Here is a 21,788-nt window from a genome sequence, read left to right as displayed (position 1 = left end):
GATCTGAATACGTAAGGTATGTTAAATACTTAATTAGCAAATATTCCTAAAAACCTCATTTCGCTTGGTTATAGGGTATTATAGGGTATAGTGTGTACAGCAGAAGTCAGACGTTGACATACACTTAGGTTAGAGCCATTAAAACTTGTTTTTCAACCATTCCACAAATGTCTCGTTAACAAACTATAGTTTTGGCAAGTCGGTTAGGACATCTACTTTGTGGATGACACGTAATTTTCCCAACAATTGTTTAGAGATTATTTCACAATTCCAGCGGGTCAGAAGTTTCCTTACACAAAGTTGACAGTGCCTTTAAACAGCTTGTAAAATTCCAGAAAATGTCATGGCTTCTGATGATAATTGGCATAATTTGAGTCAATTGGAGGTGTATTTCAAGGCCTACCTTCAAACTCAGTGCCTCTGCATGATATCATGGGAAAATCTAAATAAATCAGCCAAGACCTCAACAAGTATGGTTCATCCTTGGGAGCAATTTCCAAAACAATAGTGCGCAAGTATAAATACCATGGGACCACGCAGCCGTAATACCGGTCAGGAAGGAGACGTGTTCTGTCTCCTAGAGATAAACGTACTTTGGTGCAAAAAGTGCAAATCAATCCGAGAACAGCAGCAAAGGACCTTGTGAAGATGCTGGAGGAAACGGGTACAAAAGTATCTAAATCTGCAGTAAAATGAGTCCTATATCGACAAACTGAAAGGCCGCTCAGCAAGGAAGAAGCCACTGCTCCAAAACCGCCATTAAAAAAAAGCCAGACTGTGGTTTGCAACTGCACATGGGGACAAAGATCATACTTTTTGGAGAAATATCCTCTGGTCTGATGAAACAAACAGAACTGTTTGGCCATAATAACCATCTTTATGTTTGGAGGAAAAAGGGGGAAGCTTGCAAGCCGAAGAACATCCCAACCATGAAGAACGGGGGGGCTGCATCATGATGTGGGGCTGCTTTGCTGCAGGAGGGAATGGTGCTCTTCACAAAAATAGATGGCATCATGAGGCAGAAAAATTGTGGATATATTGAAGCAACATCAAGACATCAGATAGGAAATTAAAGCTTGGGTTGCAAATGGGTCTTCCAAATGGACAATGACCCAAAGCATACTTAAAATGGCTTAAGGAACAAGTCAAGGTATTGGAGTGGACATCAAAGCCCTGACCTCAAAATCCTATAGAAAATTTGTAGGCAAAACTGAAAAAGCGTGTGCGAGCAAGGAGGCCTACAAACCTGACTCAGTTACACCAGCTCTGTCAGGAGGAATGGGTCAAAATTCACCCAACTTATTGTGGGAAACTTGTGGAAGGCTACTTGAAACCTTTAACCCAAGTTAAACTATTTAAAAGGCAATGCTACCAAATACTAATTGAGTATGTAAACTTGACCCACTGGGAACGTGATGAAAGAAAAGCTGAAATAAATAATCCGTCTACTATTATTCTGACATTCCACATTACAAATAAAAGTGGTGATCCTAATTGACCTAAAACAGGAAATTGTTACCAGGATTAAATGTCAGGAATTGTAAAAACTGAGTTTAAATGCATTTCGGCTAGTGTATGGAAACTTCCGACAAACTGTAGACTGACGAGGAATTAAAATGTTTTTATCCATTTCAGAATAAGGCTGTGCTGTAACAAAATGTGGATAAAGTCAAGGGGTCTGAATACTTTCCGAAGGCACTGTACATAGTGTGGTGCAGGAATATTTGCAATGGACATCACTATGGTACAGTGCCCTTTTTACAAGTTTGATGCTGCACAATTAACTTTCATGTTTATAAAATTCGATTTTTATATAAAACATATTTTAATTTTGAAAGGATGACAAATGCAGGAGTTTAAATACAAGTCAAATAGCACTTCCACAGCAATGAACGGCTTAATGCAAAAGAGTGGACCAGCGTGAACTCAAAGTATGACTGCATATCAACCCATGTGGGAAATCAAACCCCTGCTCTCTGGTGAGGTCAGAAAAAGAAAGGTCAGTCTAGTTCTTATTAAATGTGACTTTTTCAAAGCCAGAATTTACTGCAATGTCAAATACCTCTAGTAGATAAAAAGGGAAAATCCAACTGTTATCCATTTTAGAGAGAAAACAGCATTCCCGCACCATACAATGCCTGCTGACAAAAGGGACAGATTTAATCTGTGCATTTGCTTTAGTTTACAGTCCATTTCATGCACATCAGAGGAGAGACTCGCTGGCTGCACATGCAATCCTAAATTACCACAGTTGAATATTTTGTATGTTGTAGAACGAGAGACGTAGAAGCTTGTATAATGCAAGCTTCATAATTAAAGAATTCCCCACTATGATCCCATCTTGAAAATTGAGGGATCAAACAAAGATACTTCTACAGTTTGGATATAAGCAATAACACATTTTGGGTCAAAGATATGGGAAAAAAATTAAATTAGAAGATCGCGTGTGACAATTCAAGCACTTGATAAAAAACATCCATCAATAGATGAGCAAAACTGTAAAAACAAAACTAAAGAATAAAACTTTTGTACATTCTAAAGCTGAATCAGGTTAAAGACAAATAAAATAAAGTGTATGGAAGATTGAGGGAGGGGTGTGGCCGGGCTTCAAGACAGTGGCGGGGACAGCTTTCCAGCTTTCCTCATGGAACGCAGTGCCTTCTCTCGCAGGTGCTTCTCCAGGTCGTCCAGACGCTCTTCTACTTCACTGTCTGATTCCTTAAAGAAAGGTAGCATTAATTATATCATATTTCGGTTACATTGCAAGGTAGGTGTGGTCATGCAGCAGGATGCGTCAAAGTAATAGAATAAAGAAAAACATTAGCTGATGACATGCAATAAATGATAGCAGTGCACCATTCAACTTCTACAACCATGTCTAATTTGTTCATTTTGATTTAAATAAATGTGATGCTTAGATGTAGGGCTGGGCGGTAAACCTTATTTACTACAGTACTAGTCAAGTTTTAGAAAACCTTTTTCAAGGGTTCTTTATTTTGTACTATTTTCCACTGTAGAAAAATAGTGAAGACTTCACAACTATAAAATAACACATGGAATCATGTAAACTCAGCAAAAAAAAGGAAAATCCCCTTTTCAAGACCGTCTTTCAAAGATAATTTGTAAAGATCAAAATAACTTCAGAGCTTCATTGTAAAGGGTTTAAACACCGTTTCCCATGCTTGTTCAATGAACCATGAACAATTAATGAACATGCACCTGTGGAATGGTCGTTAAGACACTAACAGCTTACAGATGGTAGTCAATTAAGGTCACAGTTATGAAAACCTAGGACACTAAAGAGGCCTTTCTACTGACTCTGAAAAACACCAAAAGAAAGATGCCCAGGGTCCCTGCTCATCCGCGTAAACGTGCCTTAATCATGCTGCAAGGAGGCATGAGGACTGCAGATGTGGCCAGGGCAATAAATTGCAATGTCCGTACTGAGAGACGCCTAAGACAGCGCTACAGGGAGAAAGGACGGACAGTTGATCGTGTAACAACGGCACAGGATCGGTACATTCGAAAATCACACCTGCTGGACAGGTACAAGATGGCAACAACAACTGCCCAAATTGCACCAGGAACACACAATCCCTCCATCAGTGCTCAGACTGTCCGCAATAGGCTGAGAGAGGCTGAACTGTGGGCTTATTGTCAGGCAGGTCCTCACCAGACATCGCCTTTGGGCACAAACCCACCATCGCTGGAACAGACAAGACTGGCAAAAAGTACTCTTCACTGAGGAGTTACAGTTGTCTCACCAGGGGTGATGGTCGGATTCACATTCATCGCCAAAGGAATGAGCGTTACGCCGAGGCCTGTACTCGGTAGTGGGATCGATTTGGAGGGTCCGTCATAGTCTGGGGCGGTGTGTCACAGCATCATCGGACTGAGCTCGTTGTCATTGCAAGCAATCTCAACGCTGTGCGTTACAGGGAAGACATCCTCCTCCATGTGGCAACCTGCCCGCAGGCCCATCCTGACATGACCCTCCAGCGTGACAATGCCACCAGCCATACTGCTCGTTCTGTGCAAGACAGGAATGTCTGTTCTGCCATGGCCAGTGAAGAGCCCAGATCTCAATCCCATTGAGCACATCTGGGACTTGTTGGATCAGAGGGTGAGGGCTAGGGCCATTCCCCCCAGAAACTTGCAGGTGCCTTGGTGGAAGAGTGGGGTAATATCTCACAGCAAGAACCAGCAAATCTGATGCACTCCATGAGGAGATGCACTGCAGTACTTAATGCAGCTGGTGGTAACACCAGATACTGACTTACTTTCGACTCCCCTTTGTTCAGGGACACATTCCATTTCTGTTAGTCACATGTCTGTGGAACTTGTTCAGTTAATGTCTCAGTTGTTGAATCTTATGTCTATACAAATATTTCCACATGTTAAGTTTCCTGAAAATAAATGCAGTTGATAGTGAGAGGACATTTCTTTTCTTGCTCAGTTTAGTAACCAAAAAGTGTTCAACAAATCAAAATATATTTGATGCGAGATTCTTCAAAGCAGGGACACTTCGCCTTGACTACAGCTTTGCACACTCTTGGCATTTTCTCAACCAGCTCCATGAGGTAGTCACCTGGAATGCATTTCAATTAACAGGTGTGCCTTGTTAAAGAGTTCATTTGTGAAATGTTCTTCTTAATGCGTTTGAGCCAATCAGTTGTGTTGTGACATGGTAGGGGTGGTATAAAGAAGCACTATTTGGTAAAATACCAAGTCCATGTCAAGAACAGCTCAAATAAGCAAAGAGAAACTGTCCATTACTTTAAGACATGAAGGTCAGTCAACACGGAAGATTCCGAGTACTTTGAAAGTTTCTTCAAGTGCAGTCGTAAAAACTATCAAGCGTTATGAAACTGGCTGACGAGGACCGCCACAGGAAAGGAAGACCCAGAATTCCCTGCAGCACATAAGTTCATTAGAGTTACCAGCCTCAAATTTCAGCTGTTGGAATCGGCTAAACATTGAGATATTAAATAAATGATAGAGACAACGCCTTGAAAAGAAAGAGTTTGTAAATGGCCAGAAAGCTTTGGAATGTGTTTGATGGAGGAGAGCGATGTGTTGATATAGGGAAGACAGATGGATATCTGTGGATTAGGAGGTGAGGGGTGAGGTCAGTTCCCCTTAAGGGAGTAATCAGGGTTGGTATCTGGTTACCTTTCCTGTGGAGCCATAAGACACTCCTCCTTACAGTTTAAGTAGGATGTATATAAATTGTCATGTCTGAAATGTTTTGCTGTCTGATTTCAGCTGTACAGAACCCTTGGGAAGAATCAACTTGGTTAAAGCTTCTCTAGTGTCCGTGGGTTATTTACTCTGAAAAATAAGAACCTAACACAGCCGAAATAAATGCTTCAAAGAGTTCAAGTAACAGACATCAACCGTTCAGAGACTTCGGGAAAATCAGGCCTTCGTGGTCAAATTGCTGCAAAGAAACCACTACTAAAAGGACAACAATAATAAGACGAGACTTGCCTGGGCCAAGAAACACCAGCAATGGATATTAGACTGATGGAAATCTGTCCTTTGGTCTGATATATTCAAATGAGATTTTACATTCCAACCGCCATGTCTTTGTGAGACGCAGAGTAGGTGAACGGATGATCTCTGCATGTGCGGTTCCCACGGTGAAGCGTGGATGTGGTGTGATGGTGCTTAGCTGGTGACACTATCAGTGATTTATTTAGAATTCAAGGCACACTTAACTAGCATGGCTACCCCAGCACCTCCAGGCTGTATAGCTGTGTAAGGGATATTTGACCAAGGAGAGTGATGGTGCTGCATCAGATGACCTGGCCTCAACCTAATTGAGATGGTTTGGGATGAGTTGGACCGCAGTGAAGGAAAAGATTCCAATAAGTGCTCAGCATATGTGGGAACGAGACTGTTAGAAAAGCATTCCAGGTGAAGCTAGTTGAGAGAATGCCAAGAGTGTGCAAAGCCGTCATCAAGGTAAAGGGTGGCTTAAAGAATCTCAAATAACATTTTGATTTGTAGTAACTTTTGATTCCATGTGTTATTTCATAGTCTGGATGTCTTCGCTATTAATCTAATATGTAGAAAATAGTAAAAATAAAGCAAACCCTTGAATGAATAGGTGTCCAAACTTTTGACTGGTACTGTATATACACACACACCGGTACTGATGGACAGACCAGTTTGTATTTTTACTTTACCTTTCTACAAATGGTATATTAATGTATGATTTATTAAATGTAATAACCACAGATGAAACAGATGAAAATATGAAAATTATGGCAATTATTACCGCCAGTAAGTTTAACAGCTGAGAATGGCCAACTTGCTAGCAAGAGCTTTAAATGCAGTCAGACTTTTCTATGAATGCTCGTCCCGTCTTTTTAGTCTAGTCTCTCTCGCTCCTCTGTATGTGCACATTCCCACTAACTCACAAACCAAGCCCATGCCACCCACAACAGAGCCCTCTTCTGACAAGCAGTTCCAAATCAATATTTGGGTTTGCTCCAACAGAATTTTAAAAAACTGAACATTGTATTACTGTAAGAAAATAACAACCATTATAACGATACCTTGTTTATGTCTCAACTCCCCAAATTGTGCGCGGAGAAGACACTACTGAAAACAGGAATATCAATGAACATTGATCCTGGAAGATTGCAACGTTTGTCAGCGCTAGCAGCATTTTAGCCACAGTGTTATGTGGTAGCTGTTTCGTCTGTTTAGTCCATTTGAAATGAGCATAAAAGCAATTATATAAGGAATTACCAACTTGTTCTCCTTCTGTGAAATAAGCATCTTATCCAGCTATGCCACTTGATTTCAACATTAAAACAAAGTGAACAGTTTAGCATGCTGTTCAAACAGGTGGAGATAGACAGGAAAGTGATTAGCAGTTCAACTGTTCTACCTTGATAGCTAGTTAATAGATCCAAGTTGGCTAGAATTGAAATATAAACATTAGCTGGCTACTCATCAGCACATGGGCCTGTGCTTGGCAGATTGTTTATGAGACCTGTGTTCATTTTCTATAATGCATTCGCCTGCTACAAGAGCTTGGTCATTATTAGTGGCTATGAATTGTTCTGGTTAAATAAGTAACAAAAGGGGCATTTTCATAGACTTAAAAGCCAGATCAGTGACTACTGCAAAATGGCAGGTTAAACTATTTTGATAAAATCATTTATTCGTGGGTCCTATGGTTGTGGAAGGCTGACTGCTTGAAATACAGCGTATTGACCTTTAAAATTGTACAACAAAGGTAATTGAGAAAACATCTAGATGTAAATTGTTAGGGAACATTTTTTAGATCTTACTGCCCCGCCCTAATTCAAGTTTGATTTAACATCAAACAATCAGAATGGAGACAGACATTAAAACCCACTTACAATGTATTTGTTGCCGCTCTAGTGTCATTATTATAGGAAAAAATAAATACTGTCAAATTTGAAAAAATAAAATGTCCTCATTGCCCACCCCTACTTAGAAACAGTGGAGCTGATATGTGAAGCTGGCTAAACCCCCTCAGTAAATCAGAAGAGTAGACTTCACCTTTTTATGGTCGGAGTCTACATCCTCTCCCATCCCCAGGTTCTCCTGGCCATCCCCAGCAGCCACCAGCACTCCACTCTTCTCTTTCTTGTGTTTCTTGTGTTTCTTGTGCTTCTTGTCCTTCTTATGTTTCTTCTCCTTCTTATGTTTTTTGTTCTTCTTTCCTCCAGCCTCAGTGTCTGAATTCTGAGATGGAGAGGACAAAGCAGAGTGACTAAGTATTTAATTGGTAGTTGGGCCAAGAAGAGGGTGTGATGACGCACGTCATTGGTTAAACTATTTTACCGTCGACCACGTCAAGTCAGCATAGTATTAGTAAACAAATACACACACCAGCTATTACGCACATGAGAACGCTTCCCCAACTAGCCACTTAGTTGAGTCAAACATTTTTAAATCTCACGTTGTACTATTAACAGACAGCAGCTTTAAACTCACCTTGTTTGGAGAAGGGCTGCCAGAGCCGCTGCTGGCCTTCTTGGCCAGAGGGGCTGATGGCGAGCCACTGGCCGAGCAGCCCGATGAGGGGAAGCCTGAGGCTGGGGCCGGCCGCTTCAAGGCTCCTGGTTTAGGAGAACCAGACGGTGACCTTGATGACGCTCTCCTCATAGGCTGAGGGCTTTGAGAGGCTCTGATAGGGACAGAAAAAAATGTGATACCTGGAAAATAAATCTAAAAATAGTGGTATGAGTTGTTGCACCCGCTTTGGACCAATTAAAAGCTGCTTACCTCTGGTTCTTGCGGGGCTCTGGTGTCCGGGACACCCTGCGGATTGCCCTGTTGCTGTGTGAGGGGGACACCTGGCGCCTCTGGCCAGGTGGAGAGGTGCCCGAGGAGTCAAAGCGCCCCTGAGGACTAGCAGACCCACGCATGGCCCGGCCACGGTTGGCAGGGGAGGGGGAGAGGCGGTTACTGTGAACAGCAGGGGGGGAGCGCGTGCCCCGGCCTGGCCGGTTGGATGGGAGCATGGGGCTCCTCCTGTGTCGGGGGGGAGAGGTGGGGAGGGGAGGTGTGCGTCTCTTTTGGGGAGGGGGACTCCTGCGCTTCGGGGACCTGGAGGGACGGCGCTTGGGCATCGGGGAAAGGCATTTGGGAGGGGGAGACCCCGATAGCCTTCTCTTCTGTGGGCCCAGGGGAGTAGGGCTGTAGCGCCGCTGGATGGGGGGAGAGTACCGTCTGGGGGAGGGGGAGCGTCTGCGAGGAGGTGGAGAGGGAGACCTGGGGGAACAGGAGGACATACGAGCAAAGTTATTATTTGAATCTCAGGTGTGGTACACAATTTTGGACAATGCTCAGTACGGAGGGAATCTGAGGGGAAAAAATAAGAATAGCAAAAGTTTTTTACCTGCGTCTCGGAGGAGGAGAGGGAGATCTGCGACGGCGTGGGGGAGATCGGCGTCCTCCAGGAGAGGGGGAGCGCCTTTTTCTGTACAGGAAAGCAAACATTTAAATGAGGAACGCATGATGTGGGCAAAACCTCAACTTTAATCATGACATTGAGAGGGATAGGAGAAACCGTCTATAGCTGACCTGGGGGAGCCGTCCCTGTGTCGTCTCCTGGGGGAGGAGGGGGAACGACTGCGCCGCCTCCTGACATTCCCATTCCTCGCCGCTGACCCTCCGCCCGGCCTCTTGGACCCCTCGTCCTCTGATGAGGAGGATGATCCAGTATCTGTAACCAATCCAAAAGTAGACAGCACACGTCATTTCCCAGTAGCAATAAAAGGAAAAACACCCAGATGGGGATTTGGGCACAACTTCAAGACCCACGAGATGAGGGTGCAAAACCAAACGGCTAGCAAAAAAGATGGGGTGAGGGACAAATAAAAACAATTATAACCTGAAGACGTCTCCCGATTCTGCCTGCGGTACTGACGTCGCTGCTGCACAGGATCTGCGGTAGCCCCCTCTGAAAAGCAAAGCAGTGAGACTCCATTCACTGCTTGAGAAAACACAAAGACCCACCCACACCCTTGTGCATCACACCACACAGACAAACGCTAAAAGGCAGACTCACCTGATTCCGATGCCTCAGAATGCCTGGGTTTTGGAACAGGAGACAGTGAATCATTCCTTGATCCTGGTTTCTTCTTTGAACCTAAAAATCAATAAGACGTTTAAAGGGCACGAAGTCTTTCCAGAAAGATTCATTCACAAATACACATGCTTGTATAACACCAGTGGTAGGACCGATACATTCTGGTTTCAGCAGCCCGAAAAGAGGTTTATGATTCAGTAGTTTCCATTAGTCACGGCCTGCCATTAAGCCCCCGCCAAGGACTTCAAGTGTCATACTTCTGTAACCAGGCCTGCCTAGGAATCAAGTAATCCAGGGATTTGAGATAATAAAAAATGTGTTTCCAGGTCACTGAGTTCAACAGGCATCTGCTGGCTGTATAGACATAGCCACCCCTGGTTGATTTTTTTTAGACGAACGGTATATGTGTATCACACTCCGAGACTGATCATGTAACATGATGTCACTGGCAAGGTGAGGGAGTCCCACATCTGAGATGGTGAGGGAGTTCGATAGGGATGATGGGCCAAGTTCATTACAGCCCTTTGTAAACTCCGATAGTACTTTATGTACATTAGAGCAGGGATGAGAAGGTGGCATATGTAGCTCTATTTAGAATGGAAAACCAACATACCAGCTGATCTGGACGGGGAGGCTGAGGACCGGCCCTTTCTAGCCCGAGGGGAGGCAGAGCGTCGGGCCTTCCCAGGGGGGCTACCATTGGGGGCTCTTCTCCTGGAGGGGCTGAGGGAGGGATCAGCTGCGTGGCCGCGGGGCTGTTTCCTAGGAGGTGTGGTTGACGTTCTCTTCATGGCCTTCTGAGGTGAGCGAGCCGCGGAGGAGTTGCTCCCAGAGGATGATGGGGAGCGAGAGCGCCGCCTATTGGACAAACAAAGCGCAAATCAACCACAATGCAGGTTTACATGCTGTTTGGTAAGTTGGCTAGTTAATGACAGCTTCAGTAATGGACACTTCTGCACTCTGCTACACTTGCATGGCCCTCTACTCACCTGCGGACAGGGGAGCGACTGCGCCTGTGTCTGGGGCCTGGGGGGCCACGTCTGGGGGGGCTCCTACGACGAGGGGACATCCGTCTCCTGGGGCTCGGCCTCCGGCGTGGGGAGTAAGATCTGGACCGCGATTTAGGTCGTCTGCGGGAATGGGAGCGAGAGCGGTGGCGGGGCCTGTCCCTCCTGCCCTCCTTCTCCCTGGGCTTGGGCCTCTCCTTTTTAGAAGCCTTTCCTGGGGAGGGTTCTTTGACCTTCATCACAGAGTCAGGTACCACAACCACAGTGTGCGGCTTCACCAAATCACTTGAAAATGAAAAACATACCACAAATTAGATTAAAATATTTTAAAAAGCTGGAACTACCAAATCAGGAAAAATCACATCCCTGAATATTGCCAGATAATAGTCGGTGCCCAAACCAGCATCTTACCTGGTGGAAGAGGCCTCCTGAATGACTGGCTCAGGTACGGCGCTCTCAGAGGTGTCTGGCTCTGGCTGGGGCTCCTCAGTGCCCTGGGGCAATGTAACACTGACCAGGGTGATGGCTGGGGCTGTTGGTGGAGGGGAGCTGCTGGGACTGGGCTTACGCCTCGGGGAGCGGGAGTGACTCCGCTTTCTCTCTCTCTTCACTGGAGACCGTCGCCGTGGAGACTGTGACCTTGACTTCCTCCTGTACGACAACAACAAATGTGATAAGAACAAATGCTACACGAACCAACCTTAAATATTTTGATGGACATTGACTTCAAGGGATTTTACTTAATGTGATTTTCTCCCACCTTCTGGGGCTCTCCCTTTCTCTGTTATCTTTGTTTTCCTTCTCATCAATCTTCTTCAGAGAGGCAAGCTTCTCCTGCTCAATCTGCAACAAATAAATCTTATTGGTCACATACACATATTTATCAGATGATATTGCGGGTGAAGCGAAACTCTTGTGTTCCTAGCTCCAACAGTGCAATAGTACCCAAAACTCAAATCTAAAAGTAAAAGAATGGAGCAATGTTGGAGTGGCATCGAGTAAAACACAGTATATACACGTAAAATTAGTAAAACTATTATATGTTAATATTATTAACGTGACCAGTGTTCCACAGACAACATGCTAGGCCAAAGCCATAAAACACGTGCGTGACACCAATGTGGTGATTGTGAGATTGTGTCTGGTTGCTTACCTGTCTCTGTTTGATCTCCTCTTTCTTCTGCTCCAGGAAGGCAGAGGGGATACCGGCAATGTTGTCCTGGGCACTGAGCAGCAGAGGCCACAGGTCCCTCATAAACTCTCTGGCATTCTTCCCATTCAGGAAGCCCGTCAGGTTGATCTGCATCATCTTACTGTCCGGGTGCTGCAACACACACCAAGGGGGAGAGAAAAACAACACACCAATTTAACATGGAGGGAGAACTCGCGAGAGCGAGAAGGGGGGGTCTCACTCAGACAACTGCCTTCCCCTTTGTTTCCTCACTAAGCTACACCTGCCTGCTAAATAATGGCAGCCATCTTCATAACAAAAGACAATAGCTACAGTATATGACCCCTGGGCCCCAAAGCAGACGGTCATTGCAACCTAACAAACTTTTGTTGACTTGAGGCTGTGATTCCTTATCTCCACCCCATTAGTTTGGTAATTGAAACCCAAAACTGAGAATAGCTGAGGGGAGACATAAGTGCTACATCATCCATGTAAAGGACACCCACTGCATGCATCAAGGCTGACTTAACCATCATAAAATATAATCTAATATTTAACTATCCCACCCATCACCATTACTGTCAATACTCTTGATCATAAATAACTAGCATTTCTGTCCTGTTGTTCTCAGCCTCCCCAGTCTATTCTTTGAGAGATGAACAGATATCCACAAAACAGAGTGCATCAAAACCCAAAACTGCAAGTACAGTCCCGGTGTCTTCAGTGTGTCCCGCGGGATCAGTGGGTATGGAGCGCCCGTGTCTCCTGCAGAAAGAGACGCTCCCTTGGCTTGCTTCCGCCTCCCTACTGCTTGAGACTCAACCACCTTCAGTTTATTGTTATATCATTTATCTAAATTGCAAGAGACGAACAAGCAATAATGAGTGCACAAGACATTTAAAAAGGGGTTTTATTTCAACATCTAAGTCAAGAATGAAAGTTGGATACCCTTTTATCTAAATAAGAATGACTAATAAGGCCTTTTATCATTACTGTGATGTTATAGCATTTAGCTTAATTTCTCTCTTTAAAAAAAAAAAAAAAAAAAAAAAAAATGCACAGAAACAAAAATTGGTAAGGCGTAGTTGTATTTTCCCTCCCAGTATTAGGCTAAGTTCACTAAAACAGATAGTACCTTTACGAGATTCCAACAACATATGAGTATGAATAAAAATCATCCGAGGATTGCTGTGAGTCATGCACCATTCATAAAAATGAGTTGATTAATTATTATCAGTAGAGTTATACATTTCCTTTTTCTACATCCAATGTTTCATCCAGTGTATTATATCAAATTTCCCCTTGAAGTCATGTTTTATAGGCCAAATGCTACTTAAGTGGGGGGAAAATGAAGGCAATTATAATACACAAGTATAATTTGAACCATGCAATTGGACTTCCTAAATTGAGGGGCAATGAAATGTAACAACCTGGAGGGAAAACTTGAACAACAAGTACACTGATGCAACTTAGAATTTATGCAGAATAGGGTCCATGTGAATTGCAATGGATAATTTTAAAAGCACCGTTTTTCCGACAGCCCAGAAAGAAGATACTACAGATGTCATTATACTGTACACAAATAAAATGGGGATCGATGGCCTAACAATTTCACTGTATCCTCTCAACTTTAACACACTCCAAAGATAGGATACAGAGGAGATATAAAAGACAAACTAGGGGCGCAATTCAAAGGTATATGGAGAAAATGGCATGGCATTGTCCAATTGTTTCTATCACTAGCATGTTGATCCCTGACCATAACTCACCTCAAACCACACACTGCATCAGGGAGTTGGGCTCAGTGACACTTTGGGCTCAGCAGAGAGCTAATAAGGTGTTGGTGCTATACTTCTGATGCAAGGTATAACATCCATATTGGTTCAGGCCTTTTGAATCATAAATCACATCATCATTAGAAAACTGTGGCACAAAGGCACTTTGTCACATATCACAGCAACAACTTTGTGTCATTCAAATGATCCATTTTTCCTTTACACTGGACACCGGTGGTAGCTCTTTCCCCATCGTCATTTATATTGCGTTTTTTCTAAGCAATACACTTTGTTACATCAATCTATCTTTTCCTCATTAAGTTTATATAACCAACATCTGATGCATGTACAAGAAAAGGAAGGAATTTGAGTCAATAGTATTACCTTTTCTTCTAGCTGGTTAAATATGAATTCTATGACGACATCATCCTCGAACCCCAGGATCTCCGTCACTCGCTGAGTGATCCAAGGTTTGATGACTTCCAGGTTCACCTTGGTCATATCCACCTAGGGAAGGAATAATTAATTACTAACTTAAACCCATTCCACAATTTAAAAAAAAATCTGGCTATACAGAAGCTACTGCCAATACCATATAATTAGTTGTGGGAACACTGAGCATTCAATTAGAAGATGTGCTAAAAGCAGTGTTTATCATACCTTCTTTTCAAGACATTCTGCAAATTTCAGTTGCTTTAGAAGTTTCTTCTGCTTGTTGCTGAAGCGATTGTCCTGTTCTGCACTTGTGCCCTGTATGAGACAAGTAATAAACAACAGTTTACATAACTACTAGCTATATTAACTATTTTGGTTATAAAATGTTGGTTCTTTATTTGTACTTGTCCCTTTAGCAGAAACTAGCTACCTATGTCACAACATGGTGAAACATAATGTAAGCTCGATGAAACTTTTGAAACAAGACTTAAGTGAAAAATAAGTACCTAGCTAATCAAAACCCTTGTTATGGAGATAAATGTGGGTTTATGTTGCTAGCCTGCAAACTACACTGAACAAAAATATAGGTCCCATGTTTCATGAGCTGAAAAAAAACAAACAGAAATGGTCCATACACACCACCTGACAGATGTGGCATATCAAGATGATAAAACAGCGTGATCATTACATGCTGACAAGTATTTCTGTCTGTAATGAAGCCATTTTGTGGGGGGGAAAAACAATTCTGATTGGCTGGGCCTATGCCCCCCAAGGCCCAACCATGGCTGCACCCCTGCCCAGTCATGTGAAACGGTTGATTTTATTTAAATAGACCGATTTCCTTATAGGAACAGTAACTCAGTCAAATCTTTGAAATTGTTACATGTTGCGTTTATATTTTTGTTCAGTATAGTTGTGCTAATCTCGATGTGAGCTGAGGCCCGAGTAGACATGCCCCGCCTCTTGTCTGGTTAGAATAAGCCAAACCAATTTTTCAACCTACAAGTCTAATACTAGATAACACATGTAGCTAGTTATCACCTATAGTTACTGTACATCAGTAATGAACATAGTTTGAAATGTAAAAACACAACCTACGCAAAATATAAATATATCTAGCTAGTTTAATGCAGCCGCCATCTTTACATTAGCTTCCCATTGCAGCGGAATGGCGCACGAGCTCGTCTGTCTATAATGGCACATATTTACAAACCCAAAGGAATATCTATACATTTGTAACACCACTCAACAATTAATAGTAACATTGTAAATATCTTACGCGGAAGAATCCCGCGTCCATGTTATTAGCCGAGAAAGATGTAAAAGCGGTTGATAGCGGAGTCTGGCGAAATACGTACTACCAAACCCCAGCATACAACACGCGACAGAACTCCTCCTTTACAGCAGAACGGAAGAAGTGAATGGACGATGACGAAATCGTTTTTTTTTTGTTGCTGTCAAGAGTTTTACTTATCTTCTTTTAGTTACTGTTGCCAACTTAATTTAATTATCATACATTTTGTCGTGAATAGTATGTATATGTTGCAGCCTGATACCATATATAGAACAATGAACCATATCTTTAACCGGATGTATAAATGTGAGGCATCCGGTTAGAGTTACCGCTCACTACCAAATATGAGGTTGAGAGGAAGCCCGGTAGTGGAATAACGTGGAGCGAGATGAATGTGGGCCGACATTCTGCAAATTTTCTCATCGATTAAACATTTGATTTCCATACAGTTTTGTTTCCAAAACTAAAATCTGTAACAAACTGAGTGGAATGTGTTTTGTAAAATTCACCTTTGCCAAAGTTGTAAAAAAAATGGCGTTGTTTAGAAGGAGCGCAAGGGCGAATGGAGTTATTGCACACGAGCACTTCGCAGAGTAGGCGTTCCCCAACGGAAATATGCTAAAACGCGCCAATGTGATCTCAGTAGCTCATGCTTGGCTATGTCCACCCCTTGCTTGTTTTTCCCACTGTGATTCACTTGCTCCCATTGAAAACGACATACTCTGGTCTATCTTGAGTTAGTAATACAAATATTTGCTGATACTGTAGGCAACATTCGCTCTCAATCAACTGTAGGCCTATGTATCTTTTGCACAAATTATTTATTTGAATTTCAGTCCAACTTATTGATAGATTTATGAAACCCTAATATGTATTTCAGAATGATATAGGACTAGATATTATGTTCAGTAACACACAGTAGGTTCACCAGTTAGCCTACTACCATAATAAATAACCTGAAAGCAAATAACAAAACAACAGAATGAGCAAATTAAGAGATTTATTCAATTTATGATCAAAAGTACACTGCAATTTTGTTCATTACTCACAAATATATTTCTAATTAGTTGTCAATTAAAAATAAGGCTTCAATTCTGAATTTATTTGGTACCCAAAATCACACTGACTGTAAAGAAATGTGGAGATGTTTGAAAATGTACTGAAGTTGTGTTGTAAAGGCAGGCCTTTTGTAAACGTTGTGGAATTTCTATTTCTTCTGATAGTTGTCCCTGTATCTCTCACTGCTCCTGTGTCATTTCACTGTTCCCTCTATATTACCCTAACGCAGCAGGCCAGGAAGGAAATCACTGTGCCCTCTATATTACCCTAACACAGCAGGCCAGGAAGGAAATCACTGTGCCCTCTATATTACCCTAACGCAGCAGGCCAGGAAGGAAATCACTGTGCCCTCTATACTACCCTAATACAGCAGGCCAGGAAGGAAATCACTGTGCCCTCTATACTACCCTAATACATCAGGCCAGGAAGGAAATCACTGTGCCCTCTATACTACCCTAATACAGCAGGCAAGGAAGGAAATCACTGTGCCCTCTATACTACCCTAATACAGCAGGCCAGGAAGGAAATCACTGTGCCCTCTATACTACCCTAATACAGCAGGCCAGGAAGGAAATCACTGTGCCCTCTATACTACCCTAATACAGCAGGCCAGGAGGAACATTTCCTATTAGCACTAACTTTGCTGATAACTTCTTTATTAAGGAAAAATGTACTTACTATGACATGTGGTTGTCTCCCCTAGCTATGTTAAGATGAATGCACTAACTGTAAATCGCTCTGGATAAGACTGTCTGCTAAATGACGTACTGTAAATGTAAAATGTAAATTAAACCCCTTGAGATACTGGAAACTGAAGGTAGGGTTATGACTAACTATATGTAAAATAATTTGCCTGAAGCCTATTTCCCCCAGACGTTTAAGGCCTATGTTAAACCTGCTATGATATTAAAATTCTCTATCACATTTAAAACAGAAACTGAAGACAGTCACAACATAAGAGAATGGTTGACAGTATGGTTCCCTGAAAAGAGTAAAGCTGCTATTATGAGAGGGTGCTTGTTGCCTCTTACTTATGTGTGTGTGTGTGTGTGTGTGTGTGTGTGTGTGTGTGTGTGTGTGTGTGTGTGTGTGTGTGTGTGTGTGTGTGTGTGTGTGTGTGTGTGTGTGTGTGTGTGTTTGTGTGTGTGTGTGTGTGTGTGTGTGTGTGTGTGGGGGGGGGTGTGTGTGTCTGTGGTGTCAGTGCCCACTGTTGTGGAAAGTTGAGTGGTTCTGGCTGAAGATGACAGGTTTGAAAATAGTCCCTGGTTTATTGGTGTAATGTTATCCTGATTTACAGAAGAGTCCTGGTTTGGAGATGATGCTAAGGAAAGAGGGTCTGTTGTGATAGGCAGACCCAGGCTGAAGCGGACTTAAGGGAATAGTGATTGGTAAGTCACTCTCTGTGGGCGGGACCTGCTAGCTGACTGGCAGTCCGGCGTTGGTCCTCTTGTTACGGATGGAGCTCAGCATGTCTGAGACGAGCTCCTCAAGCCCATATGTCGACTTCCAGCCCCAATCTCTCCGTGCGTTGGAGTCATCAAACCTCACCGGCCAGCTGTCCGCTGCACATCAGGGGACAATCAAGGTCAAGAGTTTTTACATATCACAACTTAAGACTGTATGATGAGATAATAGATCATTCATGACTGGTGACCGTGTGAAAAATGAACATGCAAGGCTTTCAATATTTAATAATACTAGAAAAATACAATGTATTTATTTATATCTATTCTATACACTATGAAGGAGAAAACTTTCCATATACTTCTGCTATGGCTTATTTCAAATGATACATCTTGAAGTTCAATAACACGACACAGAATGTCAGACACACCATTAGGCTGAACAATGAACATACCAATTGTCTGGCGGACAGAGTCAGGGTTATAGGTGACCTTGAGGTGGGGCAGGTGCTTGCGGATTTCCGTGGCCACTTCCTCAGGGGTGAAACTCATGGCATCGATGTTGTATGTGCGCAGCGACAGTTGGCATTCCGGGGCCTGCATGAACTCCACAGTCGCACGGTGGCAGTCACCAACATGCATCATCGGCAGACGCGTGTCAGCGCGTAAATAGCACTCGTGGTGACCCGTGCTGAGGGCATCGTGAAAAATCTGGACAGCATAGTCTATGGGAGGGCAAAAATGTACACAATGTATTGGAATATATCCATATAATGGTAACATTAATACTTTAATAAATGATTAAATTATAAATATGGGTTACCTGTTGTTCCTCCCCCAGGCTGTGTGTTAGCTGAGATGACGCCAGGATAGCGTAGGCAGCGGAAGTCCAGTCCATACTTGTGATGAAGATACTAATAGAGAGATTTAACACAATCGAAGGTACAGCAAATAACCAGCAAACGCATATTTCTGCAGCATACTTTTCTTAATCTGCCCTATCTGCTGTGTTCATGAATTTACTTACTCTCTCTGACAAAGATAAATGGCAAATGATCTCACTTTTCTTTCTAGATTCCTCTGTCTATAAGAGAGGACCAGCAGGTTGTGTGTGTGTGTGCATGCGTGCAGGAGTGTACATTAGACAGCGATGTCGTTGCATTATGACTGCATCTACGACTGTTTGTGTGGGCATGTACAGTATGTATGTTTGTATGTGTGAACATAACAGGTCACACCTCCCCCATCAGTTCGCCATGCACTTTGGAAACCCCATAAATGGTGCGAGGCCTCTGGACACACAGGTCAGGTGCAGGGTCACGGGGAGAAGAAGGGCCAAAGGCTCCGATGGTGCTGGGGACAAAGAGACGTAAACAGCTCTCTAGAGCCAGGTCCAGCACATTATGAAGCCCTAGAAAGCACAGCAAAGAGAGAATCTTTAGACAAAAACATACAAAAGGGGTGGTACCCTGGATACTGTGGTAGTGTGTGTGTGTGTGATCCTAAAGCTGACCTGTGATATTGATCTTGCGTGCCAGGGCCACATTTGCCTCTCCCACAACACTGAGTAGAGCGCTGTAATGCACCAGCCAGGTGATGCGGTTATTCACCACCAACTCTCTGAGGTTCTTATAGTCCAACACGTCAGCATACACAAACGGGCCTGAGGGAGAGGAGAAGAGCGACAAAGAGTTTGATAAGCCTTTGAGACTAAAATAGGATTAGTTATTTTGTAAAGGTGCTCACTAACAGAGAACAAACTGTATAAAAATAAAGAAAGTTGTACACTATATTTTTTCCCAAAATTGTAATGGGTAAACCAAACCAACATTTCAGGTTTACCCATTGTTGGATATATATATCGAGAGAGTGAACTTAATTTTTAATACAGTTTATTATCCGTATTTTGAGTTGAAATGCTTAGGAAACCTAAGGTAGGAGACATGTTCTTTTATGCAGAAAATAAGAGGATATTATAAGCACAGTATGGAGATGTGCATGGTATAGAGATCAAGAGAGAATTGTTGATCAGTCCAACAATGAAAACGTACCACTTCTGCACACTTCTGGTGGAGGCTTCTTGATATCCGATAGGATAACGTTTTCTGTTCCGTACTGTTTCCTACACATTGATATTCAATTCATTTCTGCAATTTCAGTTCATTCCTGAATTTAACTGGAGTGAACCCCAGAATCCAAACTATCTATTTGTAGATGTTAAATGAGAATTATACAATCTGGGGAAGATTCAGGCTATCAATATCTCTTACCCTTTGAAGAAAAGATTGCTCTTTAGTTTTTTCTCACCTCAGGATTTCTGCAAGCCCCACACCTAACTGTCCAAGGCCACCTTTTCATGAAGAGAAAATAAATAATACAATGCAGAATTAATAAAACACATAATCTCAATTGTTAATTTGTATTTGCTCAAAAGGTCTCAAAATTGAGAATATATGGGTGAAAATGTGTTTCTTGTATACAATATCAGAAAAAATTGGTCTGGATGTTTTTTCATATTCTGCTCCAAACCAGGCTGTGACCTTTTTTTGTTTTCACCAAAGCTTTATGTAGCCTACAGACAAAAACTGTCCTCAAGCTATTATTCTGCCAGTGGTCACTCGCTGGGGCCTTTTTGTCCCTAGCACAGTCTGCTCACAGCCTATTGTAGTGAGGGAAAATAGGATTGCCACTTACTAAACAGTGAACACAAATCTAAATGACAAAAACGAGATTGACAACATGCCATTACTGTTAAACATTTAAACAAATGGTTATATTTTCATAAACAAATCAAATGTATTTATAAAGCCATTTTTACATCAGCAGATGTCACAAAGTGCTTAAACAGAAACCCAGGCTAAAACCCCAAACAGCAAGCTATGCAGATATAGAAGCACGGTGGATAGGAAAAACTCCATAGAAAAGCAGGAACCTAGGAAGAAACTAGAGAGGAACCAGGATCTGAGGGGTGGCCAGTCATCTTCTGGCTGTGTCGGTTGGAGATTATAAACACATATAAAGCATATATAGCCTATAGTCCATAAAGTGTTATTTGCTATTTGAGATTTGTTTTAAATACAATTTTAAAAATGGTTTAACCTGTGATGAGAATTCGTGGGTTCTCCGCAGGAGGTAGGTCAATGGAATCTTGACTGTTCCACCGGCTGATCTTTCGGGGCGACCAACTAAAACCCCGGAATGACAAACTACGTGCCCAGCTGCGACAGCCATGGCACAACGAGCTGAATAGAGCTGCAGCGGAGGGCACACAGACCCGCATACCCGATAGCATGTCGAGCTGCTGCCCCTGAGGAAAAAGTTCGATCAAAGACAAGAGGCTATGTTATCAATTTCATCCGTCAAATCAATCTTTTTCAGTAGGAAATTACACCACGTAGGTTATAGACACTATTCACTCTACGGATTTATGTAAATTGACCATGTTAGGTTTAGGCCAATAAGTTAGTTATGTAACATTGTTGTTTAATTTAAAACATAAACTTTATAGTGTTCGTATTGACTGGAACACCACGCGTTATGTATCAGAAGAATTCATAGAAAACATTTTACCTGTGTGCTGACAAAAACCTGGAATCTGTCTCTGTTGATCGAGCCAACCACTTGTTGACCAAAATGAAGCTTTGCAGATCGCACAAGCGCTTCCCACACTAGGCTAATAAAGTAATTGATGTAAATCGCGCTGATAAAACGTTTTTCGTGGTATTTAACTCTTAGAATTAAAAGATTAGGCTACCCCCCGATTGGTCACTGAATAAGCGCACCGAGCATCCATTGGGTAACTAAATGGCTGAAGAAAGTCATGCTGGGATACGTGGTTTTCCTCGTTATGATGTAAGAACGCGAGAGGTCACGACTCAATTGTAAATTACTACAATATCCAGCCTGCTACGCTATAGGGCCAACATGTGGGCAAACATGCTGACTACCTGCTCACAGGGGATTTGTATTGTTGCAATGTTGAACAGGGCTGCAGTGTAGAGGCTTACGTCAGAGTGTGTGTGTGGGGGGGGGTAGGCTACATTTAAAAGCACATCACATTAGTC

At 42.7% G+C, this 21,788-nt stretch overlaps 2 protein-coding genes across 7 annotated transcripts; both read right to left on the bottom strand.

Moving 5' to 3' along the window:
- Positions 1–1,606: 1,606 nt before the first annotated feature.
- LOC118362385 (serine/arginine repetitive matrix protein 1-like) lies at positions 1,607–15,460 on the bottom strand. 6 transcript variants are annotated; one of them, XM_035742668.2, is made up of 16 exons: positions 15,248–15,460; positions 14,194–14,283; positions 13,918–14,040; positions 11,741–11,911; positions 11,348–11,430; positions 10,999–11,238; positions 10,570–10,872; positions 10,194–10,438; positions 9,560–9,640; positions 9,383–9,451; positions 9,073–9,214; positions 8,888–8,968; positions 8,272–8,760; positions 7,981–8,173; positions 7,543–7,728; positions 1,607–2,718 (listed from the first exon to the last, which is right to left on the bottom strand). In XM_035742668.2, the coding sequence occupies exons 1-16, from the start codon at positions 15,266–15,268 to the stop codon at positions 2,608–2,610; spliced, it is 2,628 nt and encodes an 875-aa protein (XP_035598561.1). In that variant the 5' UTR covers positions 15,269–15,460; the 3' UTR covers positions 1,607–2,607. The 6 variants fall into 6 exon arrangements, with proteins under 6 accessions (XP_035598561.1, XP_035598562.1, XP_035598565.1 ...); XM_035742669.2 differs by having other exon boundaries at positions 1,607–2,711; positions 15,248–15,457; XM_035742672.2 differs by lacking the exons at positions 14,194–14,283; positions 15,248–15,460 and adding an exon at positions 12,466–13,647.
- Positions 15,461–16,245: 785 nt separating this feature from the next.
- LOC118362384 (L-threonine 3-dehydrogenase, mitochondrial-like) lies at positions 16,246–21,750 on the bottom strand. The gene is made up of 9 exons (XM_035742667.2): positions 21,295–21,750; positions 20,824–21,031; positions 20,032–20,074; positions 19,776–19,846; positions 19,238–19,387; positions 18,963–19,135; positions 18,548–18,638; positions 18,180–18,449; positions 16,246–17,883 (listed from the first exon to the last, which is right to left on the bottom strand). The coding sequence occupies exons 2-9, from the start codon at positions 21,014–21,016 to the stop codon at positions 17,738–17,740; spliced, it is 1,137 nt and encodes a 378-aa protein (XP_035598560.1). The 5' UTR covers positions 21,017–21,031; positions 21,295–21,750; the 3' UTR covers positions 16,246–17,737.
- Positions 21,751–21,788: the final 38 nt, after the last annotated feature.

This window comes from Oncorhynchus keta, chromosome 29 (genome assembly GCF_023373465.1).
Source record: "Oncorhynchus keta strain PuntledgeMale-10-30-2019 chromosome 29, Oket_V2, whole genome shotgun sequence".
NCBI classification, from domain to species: domain Eukaryota; kingdom Metazoa; phylum Chordata; class Actinopteri; order Salmoniformes; family Salmonidae; genus Oncorhynchus; species Oncorhynchus keta.
The sequence above is the reverse complement of the archived record's forward strand: the minus strand, read 5'-3'. Positions and strand labels throughout refer to the sequence as shown.